Source organism: Photinus pyralis, unplaced genomic scaffold, assembly GCF_008802855.1.
Source record: "Photinus pyralis isolate 1611_PpyrPB1 unplaced genomic scaffold, Ppyr1.3 Ppyr1.4_LG4, whole genome shotgun sequence".
NCBI classification, from domain to species: domain Eukaryota; kingdom Metazoa; phylum Arthropoda; class Insecta; order Coleoptera; family Lampyridae; genus Photinus; species Photinus pyralis.
In genome coordinates, this window is record NW_022170511.1 from 7,715,379 (window position 1) to 7,735,169 (window position 19,791).

The 19,791-nt window shown below is 37.4% G+C and overlaps 1 protein-coding gene across 2 annotated transcripts in view; it reads left to right on the forward strand.

The window, feature by feature from the left end:
* Positions 1–18,311, forward strand: part of LOC116169261 (protein kibra) — a 40,521-nt gene extending 22,210 nt beyond the window's left edge. The window contains exons 3-9 of one of the 2 annotated variants that reach the window (XM_031485303.1): positions 2,909–3,003; positions 12,407–12,515; positions 12,707–12,866; positions 12,925–14,442; positions 14,494–14,686; positions 16,277–17,358; positions 17,409–18,311. In XM_031485303.1, the coding sequence (XP_031341163.1) occupies positions 2,909–3,003; positions 12,407–12,515; positions 12,707–12,866; positions 12,925–14,442; positions 14,494–14,686; positions 16,277–17,358; positions 17,409–17,622 (3,371 nt within the window). In that variant the 3' untranslated portion in view covers positions 17,623–18,311. Of the gene's footprint in view, positions 1–2,908; positions 3,004–7,199; positions 7,392–12,406; positions 12,516–12,706; positions 12,867–12,924; positions 14,443–14,493; positions 14,687–16,276; positions 17,359–17,408 lie in introns of those variants that run through there. The other variant, XM_031485304.1, reaches the window with a different exon arrangement.
* The last annotated feature ends 1,480 nt before the right edge of the window (positions 18,312–19,791 follow it).

Here is a 19,791-nt window from a genome sequence, read left to right on the forward strand (position 1 = left end):
CTTGGGCTATTTATCAACACAAGCGCCATTCAAATTGAGACACTTTACAAAATCTTCACAAACGACCCTCTCAAACCAATCAGAAAATATTTCTGCTGCACGACAGTGCAACTGTGCATATGACTTCCCAAAATCAAGCCAATTCTGCAATAATGCGACCCTCCTGTCTACAGTTCGGATTTGGCGCCATCTGATTTTTAACTTTTTCGGAGCTGCCGTTTTGACTCGGTTGATTGCTTACAAGTTGCTGTTGACGACTTTTTTAGCAGATAAGGCAGTAATTTTTTTTCCACCGTTATTTGTTAGTTAAAAGACAAATGGCTTAAGTACATCGATGTTAGGGGAGACTACGAGTACTTTGAAAAATAAAATAATCAGGCGGCTACGCCAGGCATATCCCAAAGTATCAAGTATCAACATCGTATGTCTTTTGTTTTATGCCGAGGTGTGTCAAGTACTTTTCTAGTGTCCCGCGTAATTTTAGTTTCAAATGAGCCTTGTAACTTTTTTTCTTTATAAAATCGGCAATAACCATTTTTATTTTTAGATGCACCGTGAAAGGATTTTGCAAATTTGGTTTTGTTTACCCCTTAAACATTGACAAGAAATAGAATCTTTTGCAATTAATGCCATTTTTTGTGGCATAATTGACCCGGGCGATAGGTGTGGCACTTGATGTATTAAATTACGATGCAAATTTTTGTCTCTTCCGCCTGATCTTCAACTTCGCTTATGGGCCTGCGTAACTTTCATTACTTTTGCGGAAATACATTTTTTCCCATTTCTTTTATTTTTTTGGCGGAAGAATTTCCCGTCACCCTTCCCAATTCCGATTTATTTTAGAAAATAATTACCAGTCAAAATCGTCAAAAGGTCAACGAAAGCGCCTATTTTGTGAACGCAAAAAAGAACCTAAAGATGTGGATATTCAAATTTTCCATGCAAATTGGGAAAAGTGTGTCAAACTAACAAATCTCCAGCAAACTTCCCGTACGACCGGAAACGTCTGCAGCAGTTTTGTTATTAATAACCCCAATTCGCAACAATGATGCAAATTCGTCGTGCACTTCCTTTCGTCGAGGGGGAAGATCAAAAATGCCGCTAGCCTGATTAGACTGAAACTCGATCGTTACGCGCTAATTGATTTTAAATACTTTGGATCACATTTTACGAGGCAAAAAAATGTCCCACTACAGTTTACTTAATTATGTCATTACTAGTCAGTCATATGCATTAACGTATCCTTAATTAACTGAACTGAGTAATAATTATATTCAGTTATTTCTTTATTTAAAAAAGTACGTATTACGCTTTTGGTTCAGAAAAAAAACCATGTAAATTATATACGTCAAGACAGAATATTTTTTGTAGTTTTTTTTTACCGCTACAGGCGAATTGACCTGTTCTGATTACATGTAACTAGACAGCAGTCGGAGGCAGGACAACTACCATTAGAGCTATAGCATTCCATCTTAGAATGTTTGTACTCCAATTTTCCCAGCGGTGTTCAACCACAGATTTTAATTTTCTTTAGGAAAATTGAAAATTAGTATTGTACTGAAATGTGGTGACCGAAATATTTGAAATTTAAAAAAAAATGTTGTTTTACATAATATTTGATTCGCCCTTTATGACACCGTCGAGAATTAATACACGAGTTCCGATGACCTCGTAATACAAGATCAAGTGATCATGAACCCTTGAGATCACGATACCTTGGAATGTGGAAACTTGCAAGCCTTTGCAACGAAAATAATTAAAAGTGCAGCATATGACTCTTTTTATTAACGAGCTCCTAGCGAGTTTATAATTTTGCGGTGTCTGTCCGTCCGTCCGTCCGTTAGCACGATATCTCAATAACGAATGGACCGATTACGATGAAATTTTCTAGGTGGATTCTTTATAAAATTTGTGGATCGGAGTTCGTGAATTGGCAATGTAGGTCAAAAAATAAGGAAGACCCTTTTGACATCTCTGAATTGCATGAAATTGAATACTGGCATAGCTATATAGCCTATATAATACGCAATTCCAAAAGTTAGGTCTAATCGATTCAACATTCAGTAACTTTTTTGCATTTCGACCATTATGGACTGGAATAATTTTATCTATTATGTTTTCTAATGAAGAAAAGCTTCACATGACTGAAACCCTTCTACAATAGGAATTTTCTTAATTAAATCCAGAAAACGAGCTACCGCAATTAAATGATACATCATTAAATTAGGAATAAAAAGGGCTTTAATAATATGATTTCGGGTTATCAGGGACGTGTATAAAATAATGAAGTTAATGATGATTCCGCAGACGAAACGTGGAATTAAAACATTAACAGCTCCACCATAAATAGCATTAAAAGTTGCTGCGGAGAAATGTCGAATTGGTTTTGCTCTAGGTGAAATTAATGCCAGAAAAAAATTGTTCGTAAAATCGAAAGATTTTTTCTAAATATTTCAAATAACAAGGGATTTTGCTAAACGCTATTTTCTTAGACCTTTAGGTAATTGCTCAATTTTTCTCCCATTTAGCCCAGCTTGTATCTCTTCCCATAGTGTCCCCTTATCGCGGACATAGGAACTACAAAGTGCACATCGAAACATAAGATGGTCTTCCTTGTTTTTACGGTCCCTCATTTTAGGGTTAGGAGTAAAAGATCAGTGAGGGAGAACAAAAAATTAACGTGATTCCGAGTACGTTTAGAATATTGTAAGTTTATGGAAAAAAACTGAATCCAGAGCGTGTTCCATCATCGTTGACATACTGAAAATGAAAAGGAACTCCCATTTTCACTTTAACATACCGGAAACCACTAAAATGCCATAATTATTCGCGAAATTTACGACGGTCAATTATTACGTAAACCGCAATTACTGCATAAGCAAACATTTACGAAGAATTTTGGTTTCAGAATCGACGCAATTAGAAGATCCGAGGCAAGAGTGGCGGACCGAACAGGAGGCTATGCTTAGGGAATATTTACAAACTGCACAAGATTTATTAGAGGTAAGTTAACTTTCTAATGCGCGTATTATATCTACTTATCAAAAAATTTCATAAACTGGTTTTCGAATGTGTGTGTGTGTGTAATTTATATTCGTCGGGAGGTTCTGACAGCCGCATTCCGCTGTGGTTAGATTTACTTGAAATAATAAATATTTGTTATTTAATGTTACGTTAACAAGCTGTAATCTTGATTTGCGTCAGAAATTGCGCAAAAGGGCGCATTCCACGCGACTATCTAGTCTGGTTCATCAGTTATGTAGGTATCGTACGATAAAGTATGAATTGCTCACTCGTTAATCCAAATAGGTCATGCAGCTCGAATAAAATGCTATTAACTCGTCCAATTTCTCAGTTGAAATTGAATCGTTCCAAATTATAATACAATGATTAAAACAGATCGGCTTGTCCAAAACTGCTGTGTATCATTAATTGATTGTCCTCATTACAAGTCACGCCAGAAACTCGATTAAGCCTCAGATTGCGTAATGCCACTTACTGATGTGGCTTACACCTCGAAAACAAATGCCGTATTTTACAAATCAAAAATGTTCTATGAGTAATTAATATTGCTATAGCACGCGTAAAACATGATATCGCACGAGCATGACTTTCTGCATAAGAGAAATTCCACGTGTTGTAAAAACATCGTTATTTCGCATTCATGATCGTTGCTTTAAAATTGTTTCGTGCTCAGGTCATCCTGGCAAATGAAGTGAAGCGGGAAAATGACATTGAAAACTATTTGAATAATCATAACACACAATAGGAGTAATTTGAGTAGTACTAACGATGTAGTTCATATAATCAAGTAAGTAAAATTTGCAAATTAACTAAAGAAATTACATGCAAAAGAGGAGACTAATGGAAGCATATCATATGGACGACACCTCCCCCTCAAATTCGGTGTAGTGCAGCCTCATTTATATACTCAACAAACATTCTTGGTTTAAACAATAAAAGTGACCGAGGGCTAAATCACACACATTATCATTTTCCGAGGTATGTTGGAAATCTCTCGTCTTAACGTTTTCAAAACCTTCTATTTCCGAAATATTTCCCAAACATTTTCATCAGTACCTTATGACACGAGAGTTTATGTAATTGCCGAAAATTGTGTCGAGCAGGGTTAACAAACGGTTTTTGATGCCACGAGTGCTTGCACGGGTCTGTTGGTTACTGGCAAAGAATAATTAAATAATCAGATTAAATATAATCCAATATCCGCAAAAACCCAGCGAGGGGGTAGCCGTCAGACTCTGATTCCGATCCATTTCTGATTCCCAATTTGAACACTCCGAAAATGCGTCCTGTAAGGTCGTGCTTCCTAAATTACTGCTTTCTTTTTTATAGGTTGTTGAGAAAGTGAATGGAAACACGGCCACAGCATATTAAATTCGAAAGATTATTTCTTGCAGAAAACCAAGCCTGGCCAGAGCAAAGTAGTGCAAACATTTTCCAAGATATTATTTGGCGGATATATTCCACCCTTGGAATATTGAATTTTTTACGACGCAACCCTTGTCGTTTTCGAAAAAGCACGACCTCTCCAGCCTATCTATCACTTTACGAGCATTTTTTGAAATGAAATGGAGTAGGTAGTGCATTATTTTAATCAAAAACAAATTGAGAGAAAAGAACAGTTGTAAAAAAATGATCAAAGTCCTCGTGTGAGATCGAAGGGACTTCAGCGCATTTTTGTGTGGCAGATCAGTGTTTTATTAGCCAATATTGACTCCACCATCAATAAGATCTTGCCGAAAGCTTCCACGTTCACTTTGTCGGTACCATTTTCTCACTTACCGTGCACTCGCAATTCGCGTTTGAAGTTTTGACTCCACCATCAGTAAGATCTCGTCGGGGGTTACCATATTCCCTTTGTCGACACCCACTTCTGATCACCCGCAACAATTCGGATTTGAAGTTTCGACTCCACCATCAGTAAGATCTCGTCGGGGGTTATCACATTCCCTTTGTCGATACACAGTTCCGACGTCCCGTTCATTCGTAATTCACATTTTGGTAGATTTCGCTAAAATCCCGGCATAAAATCGTATTCAACTTTTGGGTACTTCACATAGCTCGACCTTCTATTAGTGACACGAGAAAGAGAGACCGCGATTCGCGCTGTAAGAAACTTTTGGGCGCCCAAAGTCGACTACCCCTCGAAGCGCGCCGCGCAAAAGGGGGTTTATTTCGCCCCTAGGAAAAAAAAACAAAATTCCGCCACGCAGGAGTTGTGCGCGTTGACAAGATCTTCCCGACGACACCAATTTGAAAACAATCGGAGAAAAACTGTAGAAGAAGATAGATAAAAACTGAAAAATCTCCAGGTTAGTATAATACGCTCGGGGATGGCGTCCAGATGTCGTCGATTCCAAATCTTGTAACCCCATCCCTAACGTTCTTAATTACACGGCCCCGATAGTTACATGTACACTCCTTGTCTTTTTACAAGCGTTTTTCTACGGGCGCGCATTTACTGCCAGCCAGCCAGCCGACCAGCCAGCCAGCCAGCCAGCCAAAGTGAGATTAAAAGCTACTTTTTACAAAAAAAAATTTTTGCAAAAATGCGCTAAAAACGGATATAGGTACTCCTTTGGTGCATAAATAATGAAAACTATAGGTTTACTTCTCCATACAAGGTGGGTCGATACGATTAAGCCCAAAGGAGGCGAGCAATGGAAGTGTATGTAAGTAATGGGTTATTCGATTTTTTTATGGGATTCGAAATTCACTTATGAATTGTGAGTAAGGAAAGTTCTGGTTGACGTTTACTGCAAGTAAAAAATAGGTAGCAACTGGATATTGGTAAATTTAGCCTTTTTTAAACAATACTGGTGGCGTATTTAAAATTACGCCTCAATATCGTTTGCAGGAAAGTACCCGAAATTCTTCCTAGAAATGAAGGCACTTAGCCAGGATTCAAATTAGCTGCATCGTTACAGTGCGTTTACTACATTTTTAGTGAATATTTTCGGTCTGTAAAATGTAAAATAGTTACCGCAAATTTGTTTACAATGAAAACCACATTGCATGACACTCGGGAACACGCTATATAACCTCATTAGTAGAGCAGGGAAAAGAATAAGCAAATTTTGTGCAACAATTTCATACTTAATTCAGTGCATTGTAACACTAGTTTAAAACAACTGGACTTATATTTAGCTGCTAACATGACGTCCATCGTTTTTATTTACATTTTCGCTCGAAAATCGTTGGATTTTTTAATTGCGTCAGCGGTGACCTTTGCACTATTTTTTGTTTGATGATTTACAATTTAATGCTCAAATATCTTTTCTATGTCTAATGAGATGTCTCCTTGTCAAAATGTTGACGACGTTTCGCAAATTTTAATTAAGTTTTATAAAACGCCTTCCTTATAAATTGAGAATTTTTTTGATCTTCAAAAATTAATGGTATTTTTTTTCTATAATATAATATAGTTGATTAACTACCTACAAGTTTGTATTTTAATAATTAGTTTCTAAAGAAAAATTTTAATTTGCCGCAATTTGAATAAAAAACTTTCTAAACTTTTTACTTTATTAAAAACGAGTTAATTTCAGATGTTTAAAAAAAAAAATAAAAAAAGACACTACCTACCAGTTCATCAGTCGTGTCCAAAAAAAAAACAATGGGGGGATTCGTGCATTAGAAGGATAATAACTTTTAAAGGTGTAGCTACCTGTGTTACGCAGAGTAGCCGCAACATTCCTTCTGGGTTACACCGGTTGTAACCGACCGTCTCCGAAAACGCATTCTTTCCTTTGATGATAATGATGATGATGATTATTCAAGACGACCAGATTTTCTATTCCAGAGGCGTAGATGTGCATTCCGACAATAAAGTAGTTATTAAGATCAAGTTTTTTTTACGTTGACGTTCGCCCCGAGGCGAATGCCTGAAATTATTCTAATATTTTATTTTAAAGCGCCTTAAATGGCTTACTTTTTTCCTGCTCTGGGAGAGGAAATTCGGCAACCCCCATTCCCCTTAGGTAGGTAGAATTTCATTAATTAAAAAGGTAGGATGCGGTGAGGCTCTCTTCGAGGAATCCGTTGGAACAATGCGTGCTTAAGGCGGTTTAACCTAAGAGGTTCGCGTGACCCCTGGAATGTACACGGAAATTAAAGTGGCCCGGACCGCAGGGTGCGAAGGACGACCCAAGGTCGCTTTGGTACAGTGTTATTCGACCCTTCTTGTGCGTAAGATGTGGCCCTCGTATTATGTGCGTGTTCCGAATGAGTTTTTTCATAACCGACATCTTGCATTGTTTCAACAAAATACTCTGCCGGCGCAGTATTCGCTACCGACTCATCAAATACCAACATTTTTGACGCTACCAGCTTCTTATGTTTACCATTCGACCATTTTTCCAACGAAAATTGTGAGTACTTGCGAACCTAAATTTTTTTCAGTAGCTATCTCCTCTTTGCTATCGATTATTATGTATTATAGTTTGAATGCTTTTGTTTTGTAAAGTAAATTTGAGGTATTTGGGTCACAGTAGATCTACATAAAACAATTCCACAAAGTATTATCCTGAAATTTTGGACTCCAGCGACCTTCGATCTCTGTTTTGTTGCTCTAATTAAATTTAGAAACTTCTCAATATTTTGGAAATACGCATACTCGTAGTTTAACAAAAAAATACAATTTTCTTCTCACGGATCAAAGGCACACTTAAATTGCACGCATGGCGTTAGATCAGCGTTAGATTATTTTCTAATTTAACCCTTTTTAATCGTTTTGAGATCCCCTAGAAAAATATTTTAATAAAATATCTAACCATTCAAAATTACTTAACAAAGAAGTGGTTGGTGTAAAAATATAGTTAGCAAATTATTTTTTCTAGTTCAGTTCAGATCTATACATCATCCACATCTTTTTAAATTTAAATCCTTGGTGGAGATTTTACGTTGTTTTTGGACCAGTGGAGATTTTGTATGGACGTAACGACGCACTTATATTTGAAAAAAAACGCGCCGTGCCTTTAAAAACTCGCTGCGCGTGCTTTAAGTCTTGATTATATACTTGTTTCTTAATCTAACTACTACTCCTAGTTTTTATTTCTGGTAAATTCCCGCTCAGTAACAAGATTTATCCATGCATAATCTTAATGATTCTCATGAAGGGGCAAAGTCATCCTGAGGTTCAGCGTTTTTGTACAAAATCGAAAAATGTACAATTTTTTGGGAATTTTTCTCAGGACGCGTTTCCAACTTGGATTTATTTTGCAAAAATTTTTTGGTAGCCCAAAAGTATCGGAAGGAGAATCCACCCACGAATGTAAATGGGCCAAAATATGCAGAATTGTATGCGGATTCATTTTCCCAATCAAAATTTCTTGGTGCCCTACAAATAGCGAAGCCAAAAAAACCAAAAATGTAATTTTCCAAATGCCCTGACGTTCACTTATTTTCAAAGATATCAAAAAATAATTTTAACAAACCCTTAGTGGCTTCTCAGCTTTCTAATGGTGCTAAAATATAATTTTTATGACTTGTGGGTTTCGAGCAAATCACATCAACTATCATATATATTATGGACGCCACGTTGAATTTTTTAGTCACTCGATAAATTGAAAAAATGACATTCAGAAGCGATAAGTTCATACTGAGGCCATTGTTTAAATAAAGTATTTAAACAATACTGAGGCGATATATCGCTACGGAGATATATACACCGGTCGATATCGCGCGATGGCGAACCCACCCCCCTTTGAATTCAAGAATGTGTTCATGCGAATCACGTATCGCCTGCGATATATTGCCTATCGTATATCGCCTCGGTATGAACCCCGCTTTAGTATTTGATTTGGGAATCAATCTTGAATTTTTGCCCTGTAGTTTACATGTGGTTCTTTCTTATGGCAATAATTCCATGGTCGATTGTGATTGAAACCAAATTCATTCGTTTATTGTCTCGCATAGTAACAATCAACATGGCCATGGAATTATTGCCATATACATCTTAAGCTTTAAGGCATAAATTGAGGATTAATTCCCAAATGAAATACAAGGGTTTAGTATCACCAGTTTTGTAATTTTTGTTCTCTATCGTATAACATACAAATTCAATATGGCGTCCATAAGAAATAAAAAAGTCGGTGTGATTTACTGGAAACCCACAAAGCATAATAATTTTGTTAAATCGCTACGGGTTTGTGTAGTGAACGCAAGGTTTACGAGATGCCCATAGCGAAAGTGAAAAAAGACTACCCTTGTATATTCCATGGAAATAGCCTACAGCCATTAAATCTGTGCCAACATACGGTGACAGAGATATAGACAACAGTAGAATGCCGATCATGCGCACTGAGTTGACGTTCCCGGCATTTCACTGGCGTGTGACGTCGTATTTCCTTAGAAAATAAAGGGGTTTACGGTGTTCATACCAAGCGCATTTGACATTAATGTTTCGTAATTAACAAATGTGTTTTAAAATTGGACTTATACTTGGTGACCAAATCACACCGGTCACATTTTAAATCCTTGGTGATTTTGTATGTTAATAAATGTATTTTATAATTAGATTTATCGTTCGTCGCACACACACATTTTAAATTCTTGGTAATCTTGTGTGCTAAAATGAACATGTGCGGTGCAAAATATATCAACATTAGTCTTTTGATGAACTATGCCATTTAAATCTAAAAACTTCTCAGACACAACTGCAAAGCTCCCCCGTTATTTTGACCCTTTTTTAATTTTCTTCTAACGACTTAAACTCTTTGAACGTGTCACCATCAGTCTGATTAAATCGTCCTCAAGAGCCAACAAGTTAAAAAGTAATCGTAAACGATTTACATAAAGCGCATTTCCACTTGCATTCATTTCTCATTAATTGTAAGATGCAACTTCTGTTAAAATCGTAAAAATCCGGCCACAAATATGAAAGATAGCGTTGCACATGGGCAATCCATTTTTGACGTGTTACTTCAATTTCAGTTTATGAGAAGAATTTCATTTCAATGCTTTTCTAAATAAGAAAGTTGGAACTGCGCATGCGCAAACCTAAATTTTTAAACTAATGTTAGATTTTCCTTTGTTCCAAGCGCCTAAGTATCAAATTTCACTTAAATGGTGCCATAGATAAAAAAGTTGGCACTGCGCATGCGCAAAAGAAAATTTTGAGACTGGCGCTCGATGATTCTCTATTCCAAGTGCCTATGTATCACATTTCATTTAAATTCTTCCATAAATAAAAAAGTTGGCACTGCGCATGCGCAAAACCAAATTTTGAAATTGGCGTTTGATTTTCCTTTATTCAAAGTGCCTATGTATCAAATTTCATTCAAATACTTTTATAAGTAAAAAAGTTTGCAATTCGGTTTATAAATGGTCGAGATGCGAAAAGGGCACTGTGAATTTTGAATCGATTCGATTCAACTTTTGGCATTGCGTATTATATGGCTAAAGCTATGTCCATATTGAATTTCATGCAATTCAGTTCATAACTAACGGAGATGTAAAAGCGATCGAACATTTCTAAACAAAGTTATCGTTCACACGGACAGATAGATGGATAGACAGACAAAGGAACAGACGGAGAGACCAACCGGCAGGCGACAGATAGCAATGCAAAATTATAAACGATCTCTAGGACCGTTAATAAACGGCAAAAGTGTAAAATTATGGAACATGTAAAAAACGGTTTTTTGTTTTTTTTACAATAACTTTTTTTGTAAGCGGTACAGAAAAAAATTCCTTCCTTGGTACAAGACTCGACACCATAACGAACCAAATAGCGAAAAAAGTAGAACAATAGCTCTTAAGATAAAAAACTAGTAGCGTCGCAAAGTTTAGCGGACGGACGGACGGACGGACAAAGTGGCCACAATAGCGCATTTTTTTTTATTTTTGTGGAAATGCGCTAAAAAGGATCTGGATCCCCTTATAGATGGAACTTCCATAAAACCGTATAAACCCCCATGCATAACTTCGGGCTGTAAGTTTTGAACTAGTGGCCCAATCTTGGAACTGTTTGAAATTATGGATTCTACAGGCCACATTCTATAAGAAAAATTTTTTTCCGGTTCGATCTGAGACAATTTTTGTTCCGCGCCTCAAAAAAAGGCAGTGTACAACCTTCCTTTTTTACCAAAAATCGACTGCACCAAAATTTCTCGGGAAAACACTTTTTCTTATTAATTTTGGTGCGTAGAATCCAAAACAATTCGTACTTTCTCGATCAGACTTCTCAATCAAAGGTTATATATTAGAAACCAATTTCGAAAGAAAATTCAAAGGGCTGTAACTTTTGAACTAGTACCCCAATCTTGGAACTGTTTGAAATTATGGATTCTACAGGCCACATTCTATAAGAAAATTTTTTTTCCGGGTCGATCTGAGACCATTTTTTTTGAGGCCCGAAAAAAAAGGCAGTGTACAACCTTCCTTTTTTACCAAAAATCGACTGCACCAAAATTTCTCGGGAAAACACTTTTTAGATTCGTAGCTCTGTTCCTATTATTTTTAAATGATAACCTCGACTGTTTACCCTTGACGAAGTTCACCTATTCTACTCCTCTACTGTACTATTCTTGATCATATTCAGGTCTTTGTTATTTACTGGGCAAAATGCCTGCGCCATAACTCACAAGAAGTCAACAAATAAGATGCAAATGCTGTCAGTGAACATTTTACATAGTCTATAAACATTGTAGGTCAATTCAGCCTTTGCCACATTCATACTATGGACATTGAAAATTCCTGTTGTTACTTAATGGACTTACAGACAATAGATTTGTAGTAAGCTCTGGAACATGGTGTACTTGCTAGATTTGCCTAGATTGTAACTAGAACAACGCATATACGCAATGGCATTTTAACACACGAGACTAACACATTTATGAACATACAAGATCACCACGGATTTGAAATGTGCTTAGTGCGCTTTCGTCAGAAAACATAAATCCAGTCTTGAAGAACATCTTAACATTTAAAATGTGACCGTTGTGATTTTGTTACCAAGTACAAATACATTTTAAAACACGTTACTACAATTCTATAAACTTAATCACTGCACTGCGCGAGTTGCAGTTTTTGCATAACATTACCGCGAGTTGCGAATTCTGTTAGTATCCTTTTTCTGGGAACAAACGCTCAATTTCGCCGGCTTCTGCGCCTCACCTCTCACACCCACCGAAGTTCATACCGATTTATTTATACACAAACCTTCGCGGGCATACAATACGTTCAATCATTTCCCAAAGTTTCATCGCAATTGATTGAACGGTTTAGGCAGCCATAAGAGACACCACATACAAACACTCATTTTTAATTTATATAGATGTAGGTACCAAGGTTACAATGCTATATAAGAATTTGTGCGTTTTGTTTTCTTCTAAACAAAATTCTTGTGGGAAACAACCGAATCAATTTTCTCTCTTTGTTACAGGCTAAGAAAGATATATACAATGTAAAATCACAGAGGCTAATTTTGGCGCAAGATGAATACAACCACCTTAACAACGCCTTGGCCGCCCTTAATACGTCAAGAACAAGTTGTAAGTATTCTGCTGATGATTTCATCCCGTACCAAGTTCACATGTTATTTTCTAATCTAATATGTAGTTATCTTCCGATTAAATTCCTTTCATTTACACGATAAGAGCGCTTGTGACTCAATAATTTCCTACAAAAATGTTCCCTTACCAGAATTGGAAACCGAAATGCACGCCACTTTTTATTTTTTCAGTATGTTCGTCTACTAGTAGTGTAAGTACAAAATACGATCCAGATCTGCTCAAATCCGATGTTGCCATGGCAAAAAATAGGGTGTCAAGGCTAAAGCGCGAATTAGAACAAATTAGAAATGAAATGAACTGTACGCAACGAGGGGTAGAAACTTTAGCAATGTAAGTCCCTTACTTGACAGACGAGATCAGATTGGTTTAATTTTTTTCTATTTCCTAGAGTTGAGCAAAAATTAAGCAATCATCAAGGAGGATGTTACAATATAGCTGAAGCGCAAGCGATAATGACTGAATTGCACAACATACAAAAATCATTAGAATCCGGGGAAAAGGAAAAAGTGGAGTTAATGCAGTCATTAGCGAAATTAAAAGATGACCTTACAAGGTTGCAGTTATGTGAGAGCTCTCCTGAAGTATCAACTTTAAGTCTTCCACAAGAGAAATTAAGTACCGCATCACAAACAGATCTATCGTATGACATTGTGCCTATTGGTACTCGGTTAGCTGAAATGGCTAAAATGAGGCTAGAATATGACGAAGCGCGGAAAAGTGTACAGACAATACAACGGAAGTTAGCAGACCTTGAGGAAAAAATGCAACCTGGACAAGTCGAGTCTGATAAGGATAGGTTATTATTATTCCAAGAAAAAGAGCAGTTATTGCGGGAATTGCGAAGTATAACGCCCAGGACGCGTTCGAAAGAGGAAATGTTCGACATTCAAATGGAGTGTCAACGTTTGGAGCAGGACCTTAACAAAGCGCTAGAAGTATCAAATCGTGCAATCGCCGATCGACTTAGGTTGCACGAGGAGAAACAGTTACTTCTACAACAATTACGAGATTCTCTAAGATTGATGACACAATTAGAGTCACAATTAAAAACTCTCTCTGCCAGCACCTTGTCTGTCAGCAGCAGTTCTAGTCTTGGTTCTTTGTCAACTACGAGTAGCAAAGGATCTTTAAGTTCAGGGTTAAGTTTCACAGATATCTACGGCAGTCCGCAGTGTGTGAGCACAGCAAGTACAGACAAACCAGTAGATATGGTAGATTTACACAGGAGGGTGGAAAGGCTTCTGAAAGAGAACGATTGTGGTACAAACACACCGTCACCTGGTCGGTCACAGCCGTCCCTTTCACCTAGAAGTTCCTTATCGTCAGTCTCCCCGCCTGTTTCTCCAATGTACGAAAACCTCTCGATACTCCCCCCACCTTCCTATAAACAAATTGAACACGAACGCCAGCAGCTCTCCGAACTCAAATTCCTAAACCAGACCGGAAGCGGCGACTACTTATCAAATTACACACAAAGAATACCTGTTCCTAACCTGTCACCGTTGAGTGACCTACTCGAGGCCCACATGAGCAATATGTCACAAGGATCTGGATTGGGAAGGCCGTCTCGCCATTCCTACGAAAGCGTCGGAGATCTACCACTATCGCCAATTTCGGAAGCGCCCATCGGCAATCACCAGGAGATCGCCCTGTCGCGAACGTCCTCGTCCGGTACGAATACGAGGTCCGTCTCGGCAGCGGTAAGCGACGAGTCGGTCGCGGGCGATTCCGGCGTTTTCGAAGCGTCGAACAGGAAAAAGGCAGCCGGTTATGCGCCGGAGGACCTATTTGACACGGCACAAGTACAAATTAAATTAAGATACGTTTTTAACGAGAATATGCTTAATATATGCTTTGAACGAGCCCGAAATTTAAACGCGCTTGTCATTCCAGATAATTCGCAAGTGTAAGTCACAATTGGGTGGTGTCGGATTGAATTTATTGCAGAATTTTGCAGGTGCATCAAGGCGGCGTTATTACCGTCTTCGCCTTCGGTCCCCACATTTTGTAGTACAAAGCTTGTTCGAGATTTAGCAAAGCCAACGTTTGGGGATATTTTCAATATGAGCGTACCCTTGAATAAGTTATATACAAAAACTTTGCAAGTCAACGTGTGGAGTGTAACTGAGGATCAACAGGAAAGATGTATTGTAAGTATTACATTTAAGCAAGCTTGCAGGGTTGGCTGAAATCGCTCACATTTCCATCGGATTCAATTTGAAATCAAAATTTTGAAATTTAAAATAGTTTTTTATTTTCCTCTTTCACATTCTTGAAGGATCTCTACTGACAATTAAACAGAAGGCTTTCACCTCCTCACTGGAGGATTGTACATAATTTTTAAACGGGAATCTGACAGAAACTCTGACTTGAGAACGAGAATTCTTTAGAGGTAAACATCATGTAGGAAAATTCATCACCTGTATTACCAAATTTGTAGATATCTCAAGAAAAAGTAGAAACACTGGAACTGTAACCGTTTTAGTAACAAAAAGTAAAGAATCACCAAGAAAACACAATAATAAGTAAAGCACACGCGTTTTAATAGTAAAGCTGTGATCATTGGAAAAAGACTAAAAGAGCCAAGCACTCTCTTGTTTTTTCTTTTAGTTGTTCGCTGATGATAGCTTTGTTGTTGAAACCTGTACGGTTTCAATTGTTATTGTAGTTTGTTGGGGTATTTTTTTGTTGTTGCGCAAAATCCCTTATTTATCTTCTTCAAACGCACTCTGCGGGAATCTGGGACTTCTTCGGAGCAATCAAATTTAAGCAAAGGTATTTCAAAGTCGTACATTTTCTATCCCATAAAGATAGTTTTCCATATACCATTATCAGCAATTTTGTAAATGAGTGGAGTCAAACCAATGAGTGCAGAACAAAAACTATATTGAAGGTAAAAGTGGGAAAGTGACTTTAGTGTAATCTTCTCAACACGATTGTTGTTTTGCATTTGCTCTAAAAGGGTTCTTTAAAAATTCTATGATGCATGTGCTTGTTGGCTTCAATCAATTAAAATCACCTTACCTTCTTCTGGAACAGTATTTAAAGAAGCACCCAATATTGACCTACTAAAAAACCTAAAAATGTAATTTCATTCCCCATAGATTTGTTTTGGTTAGTTGCAGGAATTGCTAACTAACTTGACGCAATATGCTCATTAGTATTTTTTTAAATACACATAAGCTATGGATCAAAAACAAGAATTCTCCCAGTTTATCAGATCATTATAAAGAAAGCGCCATCATAAAAAAAGTTGGCAAACCACAAGGTTGGAAAAAAAACATCGATACTCCAGCGTATTGCATTCTTAGACCAGGGTATGTTGCCAATTTCACGACGTGTCACATTTTTAATTATGAATTTTGAGAGGAAGATGAAGATGCGTATCCGGATTTCCCTTTCGTATTTAGATTTGGAGGGTAGAGTTTTCACCATTTGATTAGGTGTCTTTCCCATTCTGAAAACGATCTGAAGTATTTGCTTTATAGCTGTTTGAAAAGAACACCAGCTGCATTGCTAAGGAATTTTGATTTTCCATGCCTCGCCGGACCTTCACTAGATCACAGATTTCTAATGATCAGTGCCTTGTAAGATACTCTTCCTAATTAACCTACAAGATGCACAACCTCTACTACTGTTTTTCCTCTACAATTTTGTTATTTCTTGACATTCAGCTGACCTTGCCTGATCCATACTAAGGCATAACAAAAAGTATTAACCCCTATCGTTTTTTGTTTTAGGGTTGCGCTCAAGTAAGTTTAGCAGATTTTAACCCTCAAAGCATATCGCAAAAGTGGTACAACATCCTGAGCTTCCGCCTGATGGACTACGAAGACGGCACAAAATCAGAAGTGGTGCAAGCCGAGCTATCGGCGTCAAAACCCGCGGTCAAGGAAGAAAGCTCGGATGATTCGACGATAATTTCATCGCAAACGTCGACGCTAACGCGAAATCAAGAGACCGACCATTTAGATCCGTTGAGTAACTTAAATTTCGAACAGCTAGTGAGTTGTCTGAGAAATTCCGAGGAGTACGACAGCGACGATTCTGAAGATGAGGACGACGACGAGGATGAAGATGAAGAGGGTATAACGGTCGATTTTAGACAGGGTGATAGGTTGGAGGTCGTCTTGGAGAATTACGATCCTTGCGAGAACGACGACGACAGGTATACCGATAAGCAAACCAATACCGAGTGTACGTTTTACCCGGAGCACGCGAAACAAATGAAATTGGCGGCGGCTAACGGTACCGCCTGCTTAGATGAGCGAGGGGTTATTAAACGATCACAGACATTCTCGCCGAGTGCCGCGGTGTCGAAAAATCATTACATATGTAAATTAAATCGAAGTGATAGCGACAGTGCAATGCCTTTGTATAGGAGAGGAGGCAATCCATTCCAAAGGAATTCGGTCGAAAGGCGATCTTTAAGGTTTCGTCGACAGTCCGGTTCGATGTTAAGTTTATCTAAGAGTAAGTCTCACAGCCATGTGCCACCGACGGCGCGAACTTCGTTAGATTTAGAATTAGACTTGCAAGCTCAACATACGCGTCTGTACACGTTAAACTCCGAGTTAGACAGGCTCAGGGAGTTGAAAGAACGTTTAGAAATTGCCAAGGACCAAGGTGATGTCGAGCTCGCCTCTTGGGTCTTGGAGGATGAGCAGTTCCAACGGTTTGTGTCACAGGCAGAGTCCTATAGGCAAGGAAGAACTTCTGAGGAGAAAAAGGTCGAGAAAATGTTAAGAAAAATTTCTAGGGAAATTTATCGACTAAGAAAAAGCAAAGCGGGAAGTGGAAAGCCTGATGTTATATCATTTAGGTAAGCTCTTTGTAGTTCTTACTGTATACTGATATCCCCTTGTTTTTCAGAGAGAAAATGGCTTTCTTTACAAAAGTTAACACCATCGTTCCCATTCTTCCCACTGAAGAGTGCCATTCCAATGTTAGCGTAATTGTAACGGACGAACAGTCCCAGTGTAAAAGTAGTGAAAGTGATGCGACGTGTTGTGAGAAAGTGTCCTTATCGGAAAAGCGAGGCCCTTATGAGTACGTAGTTGACAGAGTATTGGGTGTTGAGGTTTAATAATTCTAAAGTAACGTTACTAAATTATTTAATTTTATATTTAATGAAAATGTTCGTAGGTACTCAAACATGCTTTCTTTGTTTGTAGATTTATGAATGTTAACAAAACACTCGCTAAATAATAACGTTTATGGTAAAATATATTTTTAGATAAACTATTTAAATTATTGTGATTATGTGCCTTAAGAGATCTGAATTGTCTCTGTTGTTGCTAATTCTAGTTTCAGTTGTGAATACTCAATTTTAATTATTGTACTTCTCTTTTAGAGCAGCTTAGTCAATGCTCTTCGTTAGCAGTTTTAAACTGTACGACTCTTGTGTATAAAATTTATATAAGAATAGTGATGTATGAGAATCTTAGTACAATCTTTTTTAACTTCGTTACCACACATTCTTTAAAAAAATTAATTTATCCTTTCTATACTGATTTTGTTTAATTTATAAATCTTAATGGATTTGTTGTATAAAGCCTTAATGGGAGATTTCCCCTAGCTATATTAGCTACGGACTTTAATTATGTATTAAATAGTATATTGTTTATTATATATAAAATATACATATGGTTATTAGTGATTTTTTATTTGTATTATATGTACATAATTCATGTATATTGTATTAAGTCTTGTATTAGTTAATGTTTTTAAAAAACAATACAAAGCATCATTCTAAACACCGTGGATAGAAATCTAATAAATTTATTTAAATAAAGTGTCTTCATTCTTTCACATTTATTTTCATAGGTGCTTTTCTAGGTGGTCGCTTGAAGGTTTTCAGAACCAGTCCAGTGTAATACCTATACATCGCTTCTTTGAAAGGGATCACTTTATAGAAGTATGTTCTTTTAATGCAACCGGTCTATTACACTTGAATTTGGTTTGTAGATTCCTTTGCACATCTTTTCCTTAAACTTCTTGTGACTCATTTCAAGTTACGCTGGCCTTGACATTCTTTACTCTTTCTGTATCCTTTAGTCTTGGTCTTTCTCCATATTTTTCCATTGAATATCTAAAATTGACCTCGCTTCTGGTTTTTTGCTTTTCTTGATAGTTACTTGAAATTTGCTGTTTATTGGTCTTGAATGCGTCCAAGTATCATCTCCATATAACAGTGAAAACCTTTTTTAGAAGGTTTGGTTTTTTTTGTAATTCAATGGTTTTCCACTATATTATATTAGTGGTCTAAATTCCTGGTTGATGTCTGTTTCGTGTTTATACATTTTTAAGCATAAATTCAATTACCATCTCGGAGTAATAATTTTTTTGTTATCTGCCAGGTAACAGGTTCCCGCCTCCAAAACTCCCTGTCCATTGCCTCTGCATCCCCACAGCCGATTGCCTTCTTCCCTCTACCGAACCCTCCAATACATCCCTTAACATGTGGTAGAAGGGTTGTTCTATACTACTCCTGTATTTACCTTAATACCTTACGAACTAGGAAAACTGTGATTGCATCCCTGGTTCCCAAACCCCTTTGGAATTCAAATTGATTGTCCCCCACTGCTCAACATTATCCTCAACCTCATCCAACACCCGCAACAAAATCTTAGCAACAGTACAATAACATCGACGGTTCTGTGTTCCTCGCATTTCTTTGTTCCCTTGTTTTTTTTTGAAACGGTACCATAACAGTTCTAAGAATAGTCTTTGGGCCACACCCTACTCTTTGTAAATCTTATTCCACAAATCCCTATCTGCTATCGTCATTTGAGTTTATCCCACACAATGTTTTTTTACTTGGTTGGACACGATGTCGTGCCTTCCTATTCGATCGAGTTTTTCTACCTTGTTTCATTGATGTAGCCATTGCTCCTTTATGAAAACTTGTTCTTGGAATACTGCTATGTATTGACGTCTAAATGTTGCTTTCAGGTGTGAAACCAAGAAAACTCATTTGATAAATTAGCTCCCCTAATTTTGTACCCTAAGGAAAATTCGACCTCTCCAGCCAGCATAACATCCCCAATTTTTCTTGAAGACCTTGAAATTGAATTCTTGGGAGTTGCTTGCTTAAAATATTCTCAACTTGATTTTCACTTGCAACATGTACGTACAGTTGTCCACATGAAGCGTTGGCACTGTTGCTAGTGGTGCAATTTAATAATGATGAGCAGCATAAGACCAATAACAGGGCAAAATCTTCATAAGCTATGACATGCTAACAATATACTGC